Genomic DNA, 14843 nt, shown 5'->3' with positions numbered 1-14843 from the left:
ACTGTGCAAAGTGCAGCACGAGCGTATCCAAAGACGAGGCGCCGTCAGCATTCAGAGATCGCCACCACCGGTCACCACAGCAATAGCTCTGCTACGCCGCCGCTGCAACCGTCGTGCGTCTTTAGCCGTCAGTGGAAGCAACCGTAGGCACAGCTGATGCGGCCAGTGTATTTTTAACAAGCAAGCCAGCAACAATCACGAGCGGCTTGCTGCCGAGTGCGCCGACTGCGTATCAAAACCGAGTCACCACCATTGGTTGCAGCAACACGCACGTAAGCGCAAAGCACAACGAAACGGTCGGAATGCCATCAAAACCGACAGACATGTGACACATGCTCAGGCGAACCAGCATTTTAGCCAACAGTCCAACACAGTTCAGCTCATCGGTTGCCACAGGTGCTTAATGGCGAGTACACCACTGATCACATATCAGGCGCTCTTATTATTATTATTTCACGATGTCTTCGGGATGTTATTCTAGCCTGCTGGTGACGGCACTCCCAGGCGCCCCCGAAGTCCAACGACCATTTGTTTCAGTTCAGCCCTGGAGTCCGATGATCCCTGTGGTGGCAAATATAATGCGATAAAGAATCCACGAGGTGTGTGGAAGAAGAACAGGAAGCTGGTCTGGCGTAAGAGAATGGGGCTGGGAAATGGGTGGTCGTACCACAAGCAACACGGCCGCCAGCGTTTCCGGTGCTCTTCCTGAGCTCGTGTCCACCTGAATGTACAAACAGAAAGAAAAAAAATCAACAGATGTTAAGCTATAACTATCTGAGATGGGCCATTTAGCCATTTAGGAGAATGTCTTTGAATCAAACCCAACAGTACAGGATTCGGTCTGAAAACTTAGGATAAGGCAACAAAATCTGGCAATGTACACAAACAAGGTGTTTAAATACACAAGCAAATGTGGAATGATCAGTGACATGCACCATAACATAGACAACCTTTTACAAGAATAATATGCACCATAAGCCCAAACAAGATTAAAGATGGCATTGTGGAAAGCCAAAGTTCTTTACAGAAGATTCAGATCAGCAGACCAAAGGATAGCCAAATGGATCTCAATTGTAAAACTCATTTGGAGTTTAAGTATCCTTTACCCTGACTTAAAAATGACGAAAACAGTAAAAACTGGAGTTTTTCAAGGGAATTATAGGACAGTACAAGCATAGCCTTACCAAATTTTTTCTCTCTCCGCCATTGAATAATCAGATAAAATTACACTCCTATATATAGTGATTATAAGACTATCTGAACTCAGAACCAATGTGAAAAACATAGCTCAAAACAGAGGAAAAGCGCCGCCACATTCAACACACACAAAAACACAAAAGCGGACACAAATAATATCATTACCCTTTCCAAGATCATCGGGATCAGCGTGAACAACAACAGCTCTGCCAATGATTGAGTTTGGCCCAGTCAGTGGGATCTGAAGAAAAATCAATAGCCGTGTTAGGGAGAAGGCTAGGGCGACATAGGAATCATGAGGGTCTAAATGTCTGATTACCTGGCTGTCGGTAACATTAATGTTTGCAACACCTGGCAGCAGAGAAACAAACTCAGTGACAAGATAGTATGTTATCATATGCACAGCATGTGAATGGAATTACGGACTGTGGTTAAAGGATCACAGAAGTAACACAGCTTCCTTAGCCCAAGTACTAGCAACCAGTTACTACATGGGCATGTAGAACAGATCAGAAAAAGAAGGGCAGAGATCTTTACCATCTGCTCCAGCTGTCACATTTCCAAGATCACCGGCATGGCGGTTCTCATCTTCTGGTGCTCCATGTTCCTTGCTCGCAGGATTGTAGTGTGGTCCTTAATTACCAGACAAATTCACCAACAAGTAGAAAGTTCAATGGTCGATAACTTAGCACACATCCTGATCACATAAGCAAGCCAAACTAAAAGAAGCGTAAATACCAGTTGACATGCAGCCATTGGTGGTGTCACCAAGTGCATGCACATGGAACCCATGGAGGCCAGGCTTGAGGCCAGAGACACTTCCGGTGACAGTGGTAGGGCCTAACAATAGATCCAACCAACCAGAGTCAAGAATGCGAAGACGACAATTCAATCGAATATAAAATACTAGATCATAGAATATGAAATGTCTTACCATCTCCCTCTTGGGTGAAGAAGATGGTGCCCTTGACACCATCGCTGCTACCAAGCACAGCAACAGCCTTCACCATTGTTTATGTGATCTGCAAACAAGTCCACAAGTAACAGGGCCATTTCAGTATGGGTAAAAGTAGCACAAACTAAAAGCGAGCAGTAAGATATGTCAGTACATTTTAGTACCTCCTCAAATTATAAGTCATTCCAACTTTATTGGAGAGTCAAAGCATCTCAAGTTTGACCAAATTTTTATAATAAAAAATAACATTTATGTGACCAAATAAGTATCATTAGATTATTCATGAAGTATATTTTCATAGTATACCTATTTAATGTCACAAATCTTTGTAATACTCTATAATTTTAATCAAGCTTGATATGCCTTGACTCTCCAAGAAAGTTGGAATGTGTTATAATTTGGAATGAAGGGAGTAGATGTTAACCCCTAGATATATAGCATCTACATAATCTCATCGTAAGTGGAAGATGGAACATTTTGAGCAAAATACATGAGCTATGCCTTCATTTGTGACATCGTCAAGATATCAAAAGTGAATCAAGAGGAAATATGACACTCACTATGTTGCAAGTGACTGTTTCTGGTTCTCCACGTAATAGAGACCAGGCATGTACACTCATTCAAGATAACCAAAAACTGTATGACCTTTCACACATGAAGAATTGAGTCTAGGAGAATCACACCACACAATTGGGAACACATAATACACACAACTTAGATTCTCGAAACAGAACTTCAAAATTTTAATCATGAAGGTAGAAGTGATTTCTACTGGCCACCTTGCTAGTAGTCATCCTACACATCCCCTGACAAACCATAACATGATATGGATACCTAAACTTAGCTGATCAAACGTGCTCCAAATAGCTAATCTCAACAGGAAGAAATCATGATTCTATGACATCTGAACTTCTAGAAGTTAAACCGCATGATTCAGTCACGCTTTTTCTTGGCACAAATAGCGATACCAGTACGGTACGGCCTTTGAAATATCATTCTTTCATCAGGTATTCTTGGTCAGGGTGAAGCTGAAGGTTTAATGGTGATCCGGTTCATCAAAGCTAAAAACAACAGAAAACCGAAAAAATAATATAGCTGACACTTCCACAACAGTCTACGTAGCAACAGGAGACACTACCAGTCCACCACGAGTAGCACAAAGATATACACACGACCATTCATCCCAGAACAAGCAACAAGACTAAACAAAGGAACTAACATGACACGTATCTAGCGCTCTCAAAGTGCTTAATCCGATGGAACGAAGCAAATCGAGTCCCACTACTTGTGACGCCCAGATGGGCTCATATATAGGATGTAAGATCTGACTCAACGATCAATCGGAAGCTAACGGAAGCGGAAAGGGGGGAAACAAATTAGAAGTGGAACCGCACCACCGATCTGAGATCCAACTGCAACTCGTCCGGGGTACAGAGTGAGGCGATCGAAATGCCAGGGATCCGTGAGGGTTTTGGTAGGTAGCATACCTCAGGCGACCCCCGCGGCGAGGAAGGGATGGATAGGAAGGCGACGGCTTTGGAGTCTTGCGCTTCTGGATAGTTCTCTTCCGAGACTGGGGGTAGTTGGGGCCTTGGGGGCTGCGACGAGGTGGAGGAGCGGGATGCGCCGTGCGCGCCTGTGTGCTGGATTTGTAGGCGCAGCCGGACAGAGCAGTCAAGTTGCGTTGCTTCCTCGACGACCAGCAGGTTCTCTCTATTACACCATTATCACAATCCCCAGAAATACTGGTTGAATACGAAGTAAAAGTTATTTCAACAGTTTTCTTATATTATAGTTTTGAATTTATCCGGTTGCTGCTGGCTCTCATGAATATTTAGTGTGAGAAATATTTTTTTTACTAAACTGAAATAAATCACTCATGGACGATATATATTCGATGCATTCATGTTGTTCATTTTATTTTTTTGTTAGTTATGTTTCGGTACGTCGCTACTGTTTTTATTTATGCTCTTATGCTAGAGCATATAGTATAAACACAAAGAAATATGTATCTTGTTAGAGAGTGGATAAGATCGTGGTTTTGGAATCAACAACCACGTTGCAAATTTTCATTTCAGTATAATTTTAGTTTTTAACATTTAAATATGGGAAGTACAGAGAGATGAATAGAAGCGAAAGAGTAACACACAACGACAGTGTTCAGTATACATATTTTTGTGCATTGCAAATGATATTATATCTAAATGTCTTTAGAGTTTTGCCGTCCTAAAAAGATAGAAATGATAGGTTTGTTGCACATCTCATATTCGAATCCTAAACTCTTCCATCAACAATAGAGATGTGAGCAAAATATAATATACTAGCTCCCAATTCGGATCATCAGTTTGCCTAGTCTTTGACTCACAAGCGCATAAGTCCATTCAATTTAGTTCTAAGTCAAAATCAGCCCAAAACCAACTAAAAAAGGGATAAACCTTGGAAAAGATGAACTACACCTAGTTCTACACTTTGGATAAGTTCAAAACACTCATAGAGACCTAATTGATACATCCAAGGAGGTTGGTCAGCTCAATTTGAACAAAACACTATTTTAGAGTTATTTTGAGCCAAAACAGGAATATAAGATAGAGAAATCAGTTCAAATTTCGTGACTTAGACTAGTTGGATAGGTTGTAAATATGTTTTGTCTAAGTCATGGAAGTGTCCAAGAGAAAAGCTAAGTCAAATGAAAGAAGAAATACCCAAGTTTGGTCTTGTTTTCTCTTTTTTGGCGTACTAGTGGCGCACCAGACCTCTTACTCAGGAAGGGTGTTTTTAGGCTTCGGAGGCTTGGCACACCAGACCGTCTACACAGAGAGCATATAAACTAGCACTTTTGAGCCGGCACACAAGTGGCTCACCAGACCACCCGACAACAGCCAACAATCAGCTGACAGGCTTCAACGTTAACCTACCTGTCATATTATTCATGGTCCGGTGGCGCACTAGACAAGCACTGTTCACAGGCGGGTGGACCACTGCGCAGACAACTTTTGGGCAATTTTTTTCCAATGATTCATTTGGTAGTTGAGGGCTATAAATATCCCAACCAGGATAATGAAGATACAAGACTCACTCAAACCTACTACACGTTAAGTGCAATCTCTAATATCATCCAGAGCTAATTCTGCGTCGTGTTTGATCCGAATTGCATTTGAGAGACTTAGCGGCTTGAGTAAAAAATAGTTGCGAGTTCTTGTGTTCTTGATTCGAGATTTTCACTCTCGCTCCCTTCCTTATTCTCTTGATTGTAAAGCGAGGCGAGAGACTTCGAATACTTTGTGTGGAGGTGCTTGTGGGACTTGGTGTCCTCGTGACAGTGAGAAACACTCATCCAGTCTTTGTGACCGTGTGAGAGAGGAAAACGGTTGAAAGAGACTCGTCCTTTGTGGACTCCTCAACGAGGACGTAAACTCTTTGGAGTTGAACATCGGGGAACAAATCACTATGTTTCTGTGCTGATCACAATCTTTGTGATTTGCTTATTCCCTCTCCCCTCTCTAGTTCTTTTGCTTGCGATCGATTTGAGTTGGCTCCCAAAGCTATCCGCATTGATTCAACAACATAGCAAGAAGAACTACTATTCCGCACTTCGATTCTTACTATACTCGTTCTAACACTAACTTCGGGTGAAGTTTGTGTTCAAAGTTTATAATTTTCAGGTTTTGTCTATTTACCTCTTTTATGCGACTTTCAATACCACTATGGGCGACGATGTCGATACAAGGAAGAACAACAATGGTGTATTATTGTTCTTCCTTGGCTCATGTCATGTGACTTAACATTTCTAGAGCAAAAGGTGGCCGCGTTATCGTCGTGTGAAGTGAAGTTTATTGCAGTGGCGATGACGGTCTATCAAGGTGTATACTGTATAGTTAGCGCAATTGCTTGTAAAGCTAAAAAAAGCGAGCAACACACAACTCCATTGTTGATCAAAGCAAACATATAGATGCGATCGAGATGATTTCAGATTATTCGGGAGTACATTAGAGATGAAAAGATGTATATATATCGAGCATGTCCGCACTGAGGAGACAATTGATAATTTAACAAAGCCGCTATTATCATGTGATCGTTTCTGTAAACTACTTGTAAAGCTAGACGTCGTCGAGATCAATAATAAAGAATTCTAGGCTTGTGAAGTGTGTACGACATCCTAAATTTTAGCTTTTTTCTGGTAGAGGTAGCATTTAGCGTGTTCTTTTTATGGACGGGGAACACGGGTGCCGCCAGGGAGCCCGTGAATTATCACGCCGTGGATGCGTTGTCTCTGAAACGACGTGCTGCAAGGGCGGTCGGCCAACACGGCCTCCAAACTCCAACGCGACTTGGCTTGGCTATAGCTTGCGCCAGCCACCAGCCTTCGGATCGGACAAGCAAGCGCTTGCGGACGCTGAAGGCAGTCTGTGGTTCAAATATTATTAGATGGACTGGCACATGTTGCATCGATCCTGCCATCGATAACCTGACCACTGACTGGGAGTCAGGGTTAACCATCCCATTTTTCTTCATTTTTTAGTGAGTATCGATAACGGACTGTGCGCTGCCAGGGAGCCCGTGGATCATCAGTTCATCACTGCGTCGAAGTCGAAGCGTTTCCGTGGATCATCAGTTCATCACTGCGTCGAAGCGTTTTAGTGAGTATGAGTCAGCACTCAGCAGCACTCAGCAAGCAGTGATGCTGCGGCAGATGATGATTCGTCGTCCTCCTCCTCCTCCTGCTCATGAGTTGGCGTGCGGCAGCGATTGGGTTGTTCAACGGGACGGTCGCGGTCCTGCCTGTGCGGCTGTGCCTGCGCATGGTCCTCACCGGCGGCGCCCGCAATCGCAGTCCGGACAAGACAGCGCGCGTTGGCTGCCTGCCTGCCTGCTCTGCCCCAGTGGTCCGCCATTCGCTTGTTGAATTGTTGTCCTTCAACACTCGACTCATCATCACACTAGTCAATAGCGCACGACAGCGCGCATGGAAATTATAGCGTCCCATAGAAAGATAGTAGTGATTATTACGTAATATGATCAGCATAGAAAGATAGTAGTGCTCATTACATAATATGGTCATTATAGGATGTGTCGACGTACGTACAAACAGTATGTCTTCAACAACATTAAGTCTACGATGCATAGACAAAAAATATTTGGATACTGTTTTCCAAATAAGACATAAACATCTATGTTAGACAAAAATTGGTGCGCATAGTGACTAATATTAGGAACACCAGCCCCATCATTTTGTTTCCATGGACAATAGATCCTACAGGGAAAAAAACTTGGTCAATTCATGTAAAATGAATGTTGTTGTGATGGAGAAAAAAATGCGAACAACAGTCCTGTATTTTTTTAAACAGCGAAGAACAAAATTTGTATGTATCCTGAGGGCAGTTGCACAGTGCGAGAAAATAGGCTATTTACACAGTGCAGGAAATGAGTGAAATAATCGTACATTTATCCTTGTTAGTCGCATCCTCACCGCAATCGAATCTTAAAGATTTGTGCTTAGTCCTGATTCAAAGATAATGTTGAGACGATAAATATGAGAACCGAGAAGATAGCCATCTAATGCATTTTATTTTAGTACCTTTTCGGTGGCGATTCAAAAGATTGTGGATTTTGGTCTTCAAGACTGTCTCCAGCTTCAAAACTGCTATGTTGCTGGCATGTAAATTAATGTGTAAGCACATGAACATGTTAATTTAAATACGTTAAAAATGAATTATTAAACACGGTGAGTCTGACTTACCTCTAGAGAAATGGATGTAGATAGGTTGGACAATGTCGTAGAGGGTGAAATTGCCTGTCTTGTTCTCGATGGAAGTTTTGTTGGAGTTGACGGATGCATTGGAATGCTCAATTTGGTTGATGGCAAAGATAGGTCTCTTCCATGTGAAGCTATGACTGACTTGATTAGGAGTTCTTTTTCTTGATTTTGAAAAGACATTAGATTATAAACAACTACAAATGTGAATTTGAGAGACACAATGGCTGCTAAATCAGGAGGGATATTTGAGGTATCTGTAACTGATGTTAGGAGAGAAGTGCATGTTTTTTCAACGATTCTTTTAGCAACATTGTCGAAACAAAACATCCGCATTTCATCAGTATCATCAGTAGCCATGAAATTGAGTTTGTACCTTGAAATATAAATATATTCAAGTTGTGAAAGCTTTGATTGGGAAGGAATGTAAACAGCAAGGTGAATAATAGATTGATTTGTATATCTAGTAATGGCATAATTATGTATACCTTAGAATAGCATCTGTCGAGCCACATGTAGGACATGATGACACTGATGACCGCATGGATGGTTTGTTTGGACATGTATTACATGCTTTGTACCACCATGGCTGATCATCAAGCACTCTTGTAATGGTTACAGTGCATTTAAAACCTTCCTCCTATTCCAAAAAAGGAACTCATTAGTAAACATAGATTTGAATTTGTTCACTTGATTTTTTTAAAAATCATTTGTATATTGTATAAATGCATATATGCTTACTGGTAGTGTCAATGGTTCAGACTCTAATAGCTCTTTCAAATCTTTGTGTTGTGTTTCAGGAGGGTTAACAAACGCCGCTTGTTCGTTCGTTAGTGGAGGGAGCTTGATTGTTACATTTTCATTATGAATCCTGTAATTTTTTGAGACATGGAAAATATCTCTTAAATGGTTAATATGAAAAGTGAGGCAGGGATGGTGTCTTTTATGTTTTGATCGTCTATATGTTAAATATACCTTTGATAGTATGGTTGAGCTCCGTTAATGGATGGATTGAAATACCAGTGGCAAGCTGCACCACCACTTAGATATACAGATCCTGCTCACAAATGGTGAATGGAGGAAGTTTAATGAGTAAAAAATGTATTTGTGTGCAGTGTGGAAAGTAATCAAACTAAAATAATGTAGCTTAAAATTGCAAAATAAACCTTTGTATTCCTTCGGTAAGCATCCAACAAATAGAACAACAACAACATGTTGTATTTTCTGATCATATATAGCTTCATATGAAAATTTTAGAGCTTGATTTCCCCAAAGAGTAACTTTAATTATGTCATTACTGGAAAACAGAGTAACATGACGTAGTAGTTATTTATAACACAGAAAGTCATATCTTTTAGATGTAGTTTTATGTAATATTGAGAATATCATACAACAAACCTGAGGTTCTTGATGAACACATTCCGGTAGATAGATGACTTTCCGCTTAGTTGTATTGGATTTATCTCAGAAACTTCATTGATCATTCCAAGTATGTCTGGCTCATTACATCATCAGTTGTTGAATTGCAGCGTATTGTTTTACAGAGATTAAAAAAGAGAAGTAATAAAGCTATGGAGGCAAAGTATGTAACTATTATATTGTTCTTGCAATAACAATTTTGAAGGATATACGACCTTGGAAGCTAATAAGTTATTATTGTATATAAGCAATGTAAAGTGGGAAAGGAGAACAACACATTAAAATGGGACGAAGCTAAACACATGAAGTTCAATGTTGCAAGCTCTGTACGCATTGGAAAGAATGGGAAGTTTTAGATTTCTGTAATAGAACTGAAAAGAAGCTATGAAATATGATAAACTTCAAGGTTTAGAAGGGTGGAAATTAAATTAGTATAAGAGTTATGGGAATACAGTATACAACAGTCATGGTATTTTTATAATTGAAATTCGGAAGACTGTATGAATAAGAAAATCAAAATTGTAGTTGTGAGACTTCAGTGATTTATTGTTAAATAATAGCATAGTGATTTATGAAGGTAAAGAGAAGTAAGAAAGATATGAAGTCAAAGTATGTAAGAATTGTGTTATCTTTATGGTAATAATTGCACAATATTCCTGATTGAATAATGCAATAAACTTTGACTGTACAGAAACAGTGCAATGGAAGGGTAAATGCAAACTAAATGGATTAGAGAATATGAGTACTTCATACAGTTATCTGATAAAATCGAATAGACGTTAAATAAGTGTGACAAATCTTAAAAAGTAATCTGTTTGTTGAACATATTGTATGTGTTAGGGAGTATGGCGTATTATAGAATTTTATAATAGAGACTGAAAGCAAAAAATGTTATAAATATTAGAAGGGAAGGGAAATGCTGGTAATTTTTTGCAATGATTAGAAGCATTTAGAAACACACATCAAGCTAGCAGCAGATAAATAAGAGTATAAAATATATGTTTACATAGTATTCCTTGATTGTGCTATTCTTAGGATTGAGAGTTCATAGTATGTACGAATAATGGAAGTAAAGTATAATAGAATGATGTCATTCTTACCATGGAAGTCTTTACTCTTTGGTCCATTTGCATCAATAGCCTCATATGGAATAAGATTATACACGTACAGTGGAAATGTAGATGGGGGATCACGACAAACTTCAATTATCGAATAAACAGTGAAGTAGATCATGAGAGGGGCATCGATAACTTTGTATTGTGACTTTGCATTTGCAACTCGAAAGCGTCGGATGTAGTACACTTTGTTCAACTGTAACAATGAACCTTTTTGTTCCAATAATTTGGCAGGTACTTCAGCATAGATTGCATTTCCCTATTAAAAAACTGGCATTAGTTTAAATTTATCAATAAGAAGAATGGGATAACATAGAACTATAATTAAACATATTACTGTTGCATCTGTTAGAATCATGTCAACATGTAAAACAGGACCATCATCGCCAATTCCTCTAAATTCCCATCTCCTGTTGACTTCAACCTGAACGGTTACATCTTTGTCTTGAAGAGACAATTCAGTAAGTGTTTTAACTACCATCCTGTCAAAAGAAAAGGGAATTAAAATATGGTAAGATGGTTACTTAGAAATAGAAATGTGTCTAAGCTACAATTTAGAAGGTGAGGTCAATGAAAAATTTTGGTTCTAATGTAAATTTAAACTAAAAGAACATTACTACCTAACAGAAGGTGCATTTGCGAGTCTTTGTAAGATACAATCACCCAAAATTGCATACGATGTCATCCAAAATGTGTACTGAGAGGTACACATATAATACAATTTTAAAATATAAGCATTTCCATTTGACCAAGATGCACTGATAGGTGTTTGTATAATATTATCATAACAATAGTAGTATTGTTAGGTAGGAAAATATTAATTGGTAACTGCACATATTCCATGAACGTAGAAGCGCAGTTTCCATGCATCATTTATATTTGTAGCCATATAGAATATATCTGTATATATATACAAATAGGAACTGAAATAGCTGATTTCGATATCACTGGATAAAGCGAGAAAATATCTCATTGTAGACAATGTTCTTTGTTTCATCTGATGGATTACCATCTTCATCTTCTATTAACACTTTCAAGCCTTTTTTGGATGTGACTCGAGAGAATGCAACATACAGCTGACCATGTGTGAACACTGGATTTTTCAAATATACAACCACTTCTGATAGAGATTGCCCTTGACTCTTATTAATTGTCATTGCATAGCATACTTTTATAGGATATTGTCTTCTCTCTAAAACAAACATATTTCTTGGATTTTTCAAAGTTAAGCTAATTCGAGGTATGACAACGCTGTTTCCTTTATGCTTTCCGGTCATAATCTCCGCTTCTATAACTAAATCTCCCAAAGTTGTTATAATCAATCTTGTACCATTGCAAAGACCCTGAGATTGATTAATGTTGCGTAGCAGCATAATTGGTGTTCCTTTCTTCAAAATCAGACTATGTGAAGGAAAGTTGTTACCGTTGATGGAGTTTAAAAACTCTATTGGATATAGCATATCATAGGATGCATGCATATTGGGTCCTTTTGCAATGCTATCACAGCTTAGGTATTCCTTTGTGTCACCAGGTAGGGTTGAAACCATATAGTTATTGACAACGTCGACAACTTCATTTGTTGGAGCTAATATGGCACGTTCCTTTAGATATTCAACATTATTATACATTGTTTCTATATTTGGATATGCAGTTTGGACAATGCATGATAGATTGTCTTTGATGGGCATAAGAAGTATTTCCGGGGGTAATTTTATCCAACATTTTTCTGTTTCATTCTCTCTTGCTTTTGCTGGTACTTTTCCTTCACCAATTGCTAAAATCCATTTACTGAATGACTCGACCTCTTTTTTAGCATCAATGCTAAGGGCAGTTGAAGATAATCTCATATTTTGTGTTAAGTATAACACGGTGATAGAGTGCCATAAATATGAATTAGTTATAGCTGCACCAACAACCTGTGATCTAGTGCCGCCTTCAATCACAGGTAGAATTTGTCTTGCATCACCTCCTAAAACAATTACTTTACCACCAAAAGGCATATTTTCACTATTAGATGATTCAGACGACAATATATCACTGAAGCTTCTATCCAACGCTTCAAATGTCATCCTATGAGCCATAAAAGCTTCATCCCAAATGACCAATGAGGTACGTTTAATTAAGTCAGCAAGCATTGTTCCTTTCTTGATATTGCAAGTGCTGTTAGAATCTAGATCACATGGAATTTTGAAACGTGAGTGTGCTGTGCGGCCATCAGGAAGTAGAAGGGAAGCAACTCCAGAAGAAGCAACAGTTAAAACAATTTATCCTTGAGATCGTAAGTATAACACAATTGCATTCCATAAGAACGTTTTTCCAGTGCCACCATATCCAGAAACAAAGTATAAACCAGGTCGACCAGAAAGGACAGATTCAACAATTGTATTGAAGGCACTTAATTGATCAGCATTAAGCTGTGAGAAGAGACTTTGGGATTCATTGTGAAGATTTTCACGATCATAAGAAGTTTCCTCTTCAATTAAACGATTGAATTCTTGCTGTTGTGTTCCATGTACCTTTTGAGGTAGGTTAAACTCATGTATATTCCCACCACTTTTGTTAAAGAGAATAGTCAATCGCTCTAGTAATTCATCTCTAAGTTCATTATCTGCCATTTGAAATTTAGGGCAACTAAGTGCTCTTTGTATGTTATATCCAATATCATCAGCCATTAGCTTCCAAATCTTTTCAAAGAATGAATGCTCGTTGCTGATTTGACAATATAGAAGCATTGTAACAAATAGTTGGCGTAGCTGCGGAGCTGTGGCCCAAGTTGCTGCTTCTTCAAAAGCTTGTAACCATTCATTGTCATCACCAAGAAGGCCACGTGCTTGACATGCCTCTTTAAAACTTGGATACACAGTATTGTTAAAAGTTCGAAGAGATTCGTAGCTACATGCACCTTTAACTGTAAGTAACAACATCCTTAGATAATATCTCTCGCCTGCTGATGGATGGACATAATATAAGCGCCCTATTTTGCTCTCTCTTGCTAGTCTTGGCCTCCAACTCCGTGTTTTTTCATCCCATCTCCATTTCGATGGAAACTCACAATAAGTTAGGTCCCTAGCATTTGAATTATTTGAGTTGCAGGCAAACCATTCAGTCAACATTGTTCGACGAAGGAAAGGTTTTGACAATATTTGTGCCATATTTGATGTAGAGTTATATGTAATGTGATTTTGGTTAGGTAAGTGAACATGCATTCTTTCCATAGCAGGATAATGCCTATGGATTTCAAAACCAAACACTCGCCAGCAAGCATCCTTGTCACAAATGTATCTACTATCAAGATACTCTTTGACTTCATCCTTTGCATCTGTTTGTTCATTATATGGAACATCTTCACCAGCTTGTACCCTTCTAAGAAATATTTTGCTACGATCTAGTCCCTTTGTGACATATTTGAAAAGATATTTTATGAAAATGCTTTTATTGCACCATTCAACATTTATATGAGCCTGAAATCTTTTTAGCAATAAAAGGTTATTTGGTACAACTGATCTGTTATCAAATCTAACACCTCCTTTGGTAATAAAACGACCATTGTTTCTTCTTCTATAAATTGTGAAGCCATTTGCATCAATTGTTGTTTCTTCTCGAAAATCTTTTGGATAACCTTTTGAGCATATTCCATTCTTCATACATGGAGCATTCATATTGTTAGGACCACATGGACCATGGATCATGTGCTCAGCGACCAATGTGTAGCCTAAAGGATCTTGTTGTGGATCCGGAATTTCTGCGGTTATAACAGAGTCAATAAGTGTGGGTGTTGGTTGCGAAGTATCAGTGGATACCCAAAAGATGATGTGAACATGAGGCAAACCACGCTTTTGGAATTCAATAGTATACAGAACTGTAGGAATTAGAAAAAAATGCTTAGTCAACCATGTAATCACCTCTCTATGAATATATGAATTGGGAATTAAGAAATAGTTTTAAAAATTCTTATTGTAGTTTGCAAGGGCTGAAGTAATGTGATAGTACCTGCCACTTGCCGACCAAAGATATCTCCAGATCGAATATCATTTAAAAGGTCATTGAGTTTTAAATGGAAGACTCTTACAATAATGTTCGATCTATCTGAAGCTTTTTGGCCAGGCTCAAACATGCTTTCTAGTATTTCTGGCCAGTTTGGGTTGCACGCAAACGTTACGAAAAAATCTGGTGGACCATAGACTCGACAAATTGCTAGCCCATCATGATAATTTTGGAACATATATCGTCGTCCACCAATATGAGATGCAGGTAGTACTACTCGTAGGCCCATTTCCTCGCCATCAATACAGCCACGACCTACAGCGTCTGATATCCCTTGAATACTCTCAGTCCACAGATTATTCTGATTTTGGAGTATATACTGCAATCTATTTTCATCTATTGCTGCTCGAGCATCCACCTT

The 14843-nt window shown here is 39.0% G+C and overlaps 2 protein-coding genes across 3 annotated transcripts; both read right to left on the bottom strand.

Annotated features, from left to right (window-relative positions):
• Positions 1 to 284: 284 nt before the first annotated feature.
• On the bottom strand, positions 285 to 3891 carry LOC542722 (superoxide dismutase 4). Of its 2 annotated transcripts, none has more exons than NM_001112234.2 (8): positions 3640 to 3853; positions 2132 to 2219; positions 1936 to 2037; positions 1735 to 1830; positions 1517 to 1548; positions 1363 to 1438; positions 668 to 721; positions 285 to 561 (listed from the first exon to the last, which is right to left on the bottom strand). In NM_001112234.2, the coding sequence occupies exons 2-8, from the start codon at positions 2205 to 2207 to the stop codon at positions 539 to 541; spliced, it is 459 nt and encodes a 152-aa protein (NP_001105704.2). In that variant the 5' UTR covers positions 2208 to 2219; positions 3640 to 3853; the 3' UTR covers positions 285 to 538. The 2 variants fall into 2 exon arrangements, with proteins under 2 accessions (NP_001105704.2, XP_008649061.1); XM_008650839.4 differs by having other exon boundaries at positions 291 to 561; positions 3547 to 3891.
• A 3264-nt stretch (positions 3892 to 7155) lies between these two features.
• LOC111590592 (uncharacterized) lies at positions 7156 to 8274 on the bottom strand. The gene is made up of 4 exons (XM_035963768.1): positions 7890 to 8274; positions 7728 to 7801; positions 7593 to 7651; positions 7156 to 7403 (listed from the first exon to the last, which is right to left on the bottom strand). Coding segments are annotated over exons 1-4 (510 nt in total). The 5' UTR covers positions 8265 to 8274; the 3' UTR covers positions 7156 to 7401.
• Between the last annotated feature and the right edge of the window lie 6569 nt (positions 8275 to 14843).

This window comes from Zea mays, chromosome 1, assembly GCF_902167145.1.
Source record: "Zea mays cultivar B73 chromosome 1, Zm-B73-REFERENCE-NAM-5.0, whole genome shotgun sequence".
In the NCBI taxonomy this organism is placed as follows: domain Eukaryota; kingdom Viridiplantae; phylum Streptophyta; class Magnoliopsida; order Poales; family Poaceae; genus Zea; species Zea mays.
Note: the sequence above shows the minus strand (reverse complement) of the source record. Positions and strands in the feature narration are given on the sequence as shown.